Here is a 6,095-nt window from a genome sequence, read left to right as displayed (position 1 = left end):
TTTTCGATACCGATACTTTTGTACTCGATACTTTGTATTCGATACTTTGTATTTGATACTTTTACTTAACAAGTACTTTTGACAAATATCGTATCGAATAAATTACTTTTTTTTTATTTATTCCTTTTATAATTTATGGCAACATTAGCAACGCCATCTTGTTCAATCTTGCTGAAGCTTTCATTTATAGAGTTAGCGTGAACGCAGCGTGAAGTATGCAACTAACAGTTGCAAGTCTGAAATACTATTAGAAGATCAAATCTTGCAACCCCTTGCAAGAAGGGATGAAATTGGACTGCGAAAAATCTCTCTTTTCCTTCCGCCTTCACCGAGTAAACTTAACCTAGAAGAATTATCATTTTGTTATAAATTAAATATTTTGTGTTTTGTGTTGGAATTTGAATCATTGGAATATCCAAAGAATGGCGCCTACCAAGAGTGACGTTTGGCAGTATTTCGTCAAGATCAACAAAGACGAAGTGAAATGTAAGATATGTTTCAAAACCATAAAATCGTCAGGGAATACGTCGAATATGAATAAACATTTAAAGAAACACCCTAATTTTGATGCCTCAAGGTAATTTTTTTTAATGATTATATGCTCTTTATTTATATAACCTAAAATTTGTTTTGTAGTAATTTAATAGGCGCACGAGGCACGAAACTGATTATTTTATATATTCTTTTTAGTGTAAAAAGAGATAAAAAACAGACGACGATGTCGACAATTCAGAAAAAGTTAGAACTGTCGAATTTACCGAGTCGTGATCACGAACCCCAACCATCAACAAGTACATCGAAAGCATCTTTCTTTCACCATCTGATGTCGAGAGAATTCCAGTAGTAATCAGTGGTGATGGTGAGTTAGAAGAAACCGATGCACCACTTCCAAAAAAAAGGCAACTTTCAATCGTACAATCAATGGAACGAAAATATTCTTATGGATGGAGGAAAAGATTATTTGAAACTCTGCAAATGTTTGCTTTATTTTATTTGCGTTGATAAAAGACCGTTTGACATTGTGAAAGGGCGTGGGTTTAAAAAATTGATGCATCAAGCATGTTCATCATTTAAAATTACACAGGTAGATACCCTTAAAGCACAATTCGAACACTTTTATAGTGTAATACGTTTGAAAGTCGAAAATATATTTGATAATGTAGATCACGTGGCATTAACCTGCGATATTTGGAGTGAGATGATGACTGTTACCAGTTATTTAGGGGTTACTGCTCATTATTTGCAAGAAGACAAACTGGTGTCACGTTGCATAGCTACCGTTGCACTGGATCAGCGCCATACTGGTGATTTTATCGCTGAAAAATTAAAAGAAATTTGTGCAGGTATACACATCAGCAGTTTGGATAAAATAACTGCAGTAGTTACAGACAATCACTCGAACATGATAGCCGGCATAGCAAATATTCTAGAAAAGAACAAACATTTACCTTGCTTTGCTCATACAATTACTTTAATCGCTGAATCTCCCATGTCAGTCAATGATTTAGGAGCATTAGTAAGCAAGGTACGAGACGTTGTAAAATTTTTCAAGAGCAGTGTAATCCTCAGTGATTCTTTACGTCAAAAACAAACTGGGTCTCAACCTCTCAAACTGATTTTAGACGTGAAGACTCTTTGGAATTCAGTCTATTATATGCTACAGAGATATGTTGAATTAGCACCAATAGTTCATCAAATTTTGATGTTAAATACAAAAGCACCACCCACACCATCGGCTGTAGAAATGCAAAATATTAAAACATTGATGTGTATTTTGAAACCGCTGGAGTATGTAACCAAAGAGTTATCAGGTGAACAGTATGTAACGATTAGTAAAATAATTCCGATAGTGAACTGTTTGAAGACGCAGATCAATAATATACCTATGGCTGTAGGTGATGGTGATGGTCCCCATGGAAGGGTAATAGATATAATAAAAAAAGAAATCCTAAAACAGATAGAACGGCGATTCGGACATATTGAAGATAATTATTTGATTGCAATGTCATGTTTGCTAGATCCGATATACAAGAATATCCATTTTCAGGACGCTAATGCTTGTGCAAAGGCAATTTCTTTACTGAGAAGATATATAACAACGCCTCCTAGTGTTATCGGCAGCGATCATGACAGCGATTCCTCTCTTGAAACAACTTATGATTTTTGGAGTCACCACAAGAAATTAGCTCACACAAAAAAACGATGTGAAACCAGTTCTTCAACACAGTTTGAATATAAAGATGAAATAAGCCATTATTTATCTACACAGGTTTCGCCACTTTCTTTGAATCCTCTGAAACAATGGGAAGATTTAAAAGTTGTTTTCCCAAAATTATATAAATTGGCACGAGAATTTTTATCGATTCCTGCGACTTCAGTGCCCTCCGAAAGATTGTTTTCGAAAGCTGGAAGAACAATTACTAAAACCCGTAACCGCCTATCGCCAAAAAGGCTCGACAAACTTCTTTTCTTGAGCGATTGTACCGAGGAGGAATGGGATTTATAATATTTTAGATTAAATTTAGATTTTAGATTTACAATATTTTAGATTAAATTGTGGCTTTACTTACAGGTTGTTTTTATTTATCTTTATTATATGTACCATTTGTTATTTTTTAATTTTTTTTACTGTATGAATTTTGTTATTTTCAACATTTACGAATGTAATATATATCTAAATAATCAACATTTTAAATAAAATTATTCATTGCATTTTGTTTCGTTTAATACTCCACTAGTTTAAGTTTGATTCAAATCTACCTTTATTAATAATAACCTATATTCAAGAATTATCGCTTTTTGATAGGTAACGATGTTTGGGATGCATGAATATAACAAAACCATTAAAGATCATTATTACTTTCAACTTTTTTTCTCAAAAATACCACTAATGTTATAATTTGTTAGTTGCTATAAATATTCTATTATAACTATATAATATTACCATCATTTAATGATAAAGCTGTAGATTTACAGTTTTTCAATTTGAATCTACAGTTTTTTTTCTGGCCTATCTGCAGTTTTTCTCTATGGTGGACCTGGCAACACTGACGATACTTACTGTCTTACTGACTAACATTGACAAACTAACGTATGGCATACTTGTTTATCTATGGCGTACCGCGTAGGCCCTGCCTGAGAAAAGTACTCGATACTTTGAGGCATCGATACTTTTGTGTCGATACTTTTACGAGTACGATACTTTTTTATCGATACTACTCATGAGTACAGTATCGATACTTTCTATTGGATACCGTGTCCCTTACATACCGTACATACCGTGCATTCCATACCGTATGCACCACAAATCTACAAATACGTATTTTTACGTGACCCGCGCTTCAGTGACAGACAGCAAAAAACGTAAAATTACGTAGCCCGCACTCTGTGTTAATTGAAAATATGATCTTTTGGCCGAGATCTATATCGAACCCTGAACAATTTGACTAATCCGCATTTTTACCATAAAGCCACGACCGACATTATGCAATAAGTATTTTATGAATTATATAAAAGATATCAGTATAGATTTTTTTTCTAAATGTAGAAAAATACAAGATATTTTTGCATGTGGATTTGCTACTTCTGGTTTCAGGCTTAATACCAATCTCGTCCAGTTGGATATCAAGTAGATGTGATATCAGATTTTCTCTTAATTTTACAAATCTAAACCATGATTTATTCACCAGCATTGAGAATACGAAAAAACTTACTGTATATGAAAATACAATATCAAATCTAAGACTTATCTATTCTAAAATTTTTATATGGCTAATTGTTAAAGTTTATATTGACTTTTTTACCTGATTTTGTGTTGCAAAATTATTATTAATAACCCATCGATATATTCTTAATTTCTTATCATATCAAACAGTCCATATATTTTTCTGCACAACCTACGAATGACTTAGTAAGATATTCTAAATATAAATTATTAACTCTTTGGGGACGGCTGTCCACCTGAGTGGACAACGTACTCTGTTAGGCTATCGATGAGGCACAGGCTATTTTATAAACAATGACTCAGTTTGCACTGAAACGTTAAATAGATTATATATAGCAATGATAAACATTGTTATGTTTTGAAAATACTTATTAGTTTTTTTTTAAATTTTGATTAGGCCTCGCTTACTCTGAAAAATAAAAACAACAAAAACTAATGACACACCAAAATTTTGTAAAAAGTCTTTTAAAACAGTTGAAAGGTAATTTTCGAAAATTTCAAACATTTCTATCTAAATTGTTATCATACAATATAGTAACTAATCAGTTGCATATTCTAAATGCGAGATAAAGAAAAAAGGATGTTATTGTATTTTCTGGCAGAAAAGCACCAGGAAGAAGGCGACGAACAACATTTTATTATGAAACATGTCAAAGTCAACCCGCTATTCATTATGCAAATCTTTTTAAACGTAATCTTTCATTATAAAATGATCAAAAATAAATTGATACTATAAAAGAATGTCCTTCAATGATCACATATTTTTATCAAACAAATTGCATAACATACACAATGAAATCAAGTGTACAGCCGGTACAGTAGATTGTTTTGAAATCGGTGCCGTCCCGTAAGGGTTAACACTTGTACACTCAGGTGGACAGCTGTCTCCAAAGAGTTAATATATGTTAAAATTAACTGGTGAGCAATGCTTCATCAGTTTTGTCAGTTTGTTATTAAATAACACAGCCGCAAAAATTTAAAGACTGATTTTGTAAACTGAAACCAATTAAAATCACGGATAAGCGTACTAAAATCGTTGTATTTAATAAAAAAATACCGCTTGATCCATCTTGTCGACAACTTAAATTTCATCTAATTCCATTAGCTCTAACTATGATCACAATCAATTACGTTGCCGATTCGGAGCGGAACTTTTCCCGGGGCCGGTCGTTCTAATTAAAACTCACGCGCGAATTTTCTTCCATTCCGGAGGAGCACACGACAGCGAGAGGGAACGAAACTTCTTTGCAACTGGAAAGTTTCGCATCTGCTGTTCCGATACACAACTACCTATTTATCAGCACTTACCTGAACAAAAGTTTCCTGCAAGAGTAAAAAGCCGACATGTTACGGCAGCGTTTGTGTTTCTGATTAACTTTACGTTCTTACGAATGATATCAGATATGGCTTTCATCAAACTTTCAGATCAAGAACGAACATTCTGTTAGTTTCTGATGAAGTGCTGATTTGATCGACTGATATATCGATGTAGGAATAAATTAATTCTCTTATTCAATTACTCAACTTATAAAAGTATGTAATCAGAATTGCATGAAACCATTATTTATTAGTAATATTTAAAATTACAATTTCATTGCATTACGTTGCATTTACAATAAATTTCGATTCGCACAAAATCTATCAACGCCATTTTTTACAAAAAACGATTAAAAACTGTGAAAATGTGATCATTTAACACATTTGTAAAACATTATGAAAAATCATTTTTATTTCGAAATTTCTATCAAGATTTCTGCGTAAAAAATTTCTGCGTAAATTACAATTACATTTGCGCGTTGGTAAATTAATAAAAATTTGTTGCATTAATTTTGATAGCATTTATTTACTAATTAACTTGATTAATCAATAAATTATCAAACTCCATTATTTGATTGTGAGCAGTATGTGCCAATTGATTGCATTGAATTTCTATATTCTAATAATAATAATAACTCATTATTATATCAGCTCTAGTGCAAAATACTTGAAAAAATATTAGAAAAAAAAAATAACGTCTTATATAAATTACAAATAATTAGAAATCAAACGCCATGTCTAATTATCCAATTTTTTCAAAACTCATTTTATGTCTGTCAATCAGAAATCATAATACAATATATTATTAATAACCCTTTCGCTATGGTAGTGTTTTCTACATGAGTGTCGCTGCTGTACGGAACAGCGTATCTGTTAGTAGTGCCATTAATTTTTTTTTTTTTTTTTTTTTTTTTTTTAAACTTTATTACTAATTATTTTTTCTTTTTATCTTACATACTACATATATTTTACTTTTTCTTTACATATTTTTACTGTTTATTACATTTTTCTTTACTAATACTACTTCCAAAGGCAGGTCCGTGGGTTGAGTTGA

General features: G+C 31.9%; 1 protein-coding gene across 1 annotated transcript; it reads left to right on the top strand.

The window, feature by feature from the left end:
- The first annotated feature begins 1,201 nt into the window (after nt 1-1,201).
- On the top strand, nt 1,202-2,506 carry LOC113375339 (zinc finger BED domain-containing protein 1-like). Its single transcript, XM_026615275.1, has one exon. It carries the CDS (start codon nt 1,202-1,204, stop codon nt 2,504-2,506), a length of 1,305 nt encoding a protein of 434 aa, XP_026471060.1.
- Nucleotides 2,507-6,095: the final 3,589 nt, after the last annotated feature.

This window comes from Ctenocephalides felis, unplaced genomic scaffold (assembly GCF_003426905.1).
Source record: "Ctenocephalides felis isolate EL2017-DRISC unplaced genomic scaffold, ASM342690v1 CF-g0.4_SCAFFOLD_01886, whole genome shotgun sequence".
Taxonomy (NCBI): domain Eukaryota; kingdom Metazoa; phylum Arthropoda; class Insecta; order Siphonaptera; family Pulicidae; genus Ctenocephalides; species Ctenocephalides felis.
Note: the sequence above shows the minus strand (reverse complement) of the source record. Positions and strands in the feature narration are given on the sequence as shown.

Excerpts from the sequence above, each read along its gene's own strand:
- LOC113375339 (XM_026615275.1), top strand. The coding sequence starts at position 1,202 with ATGACTGTTACCAGTTATTTAGGGGTTACTGCTCATTATTTGCAAGAA.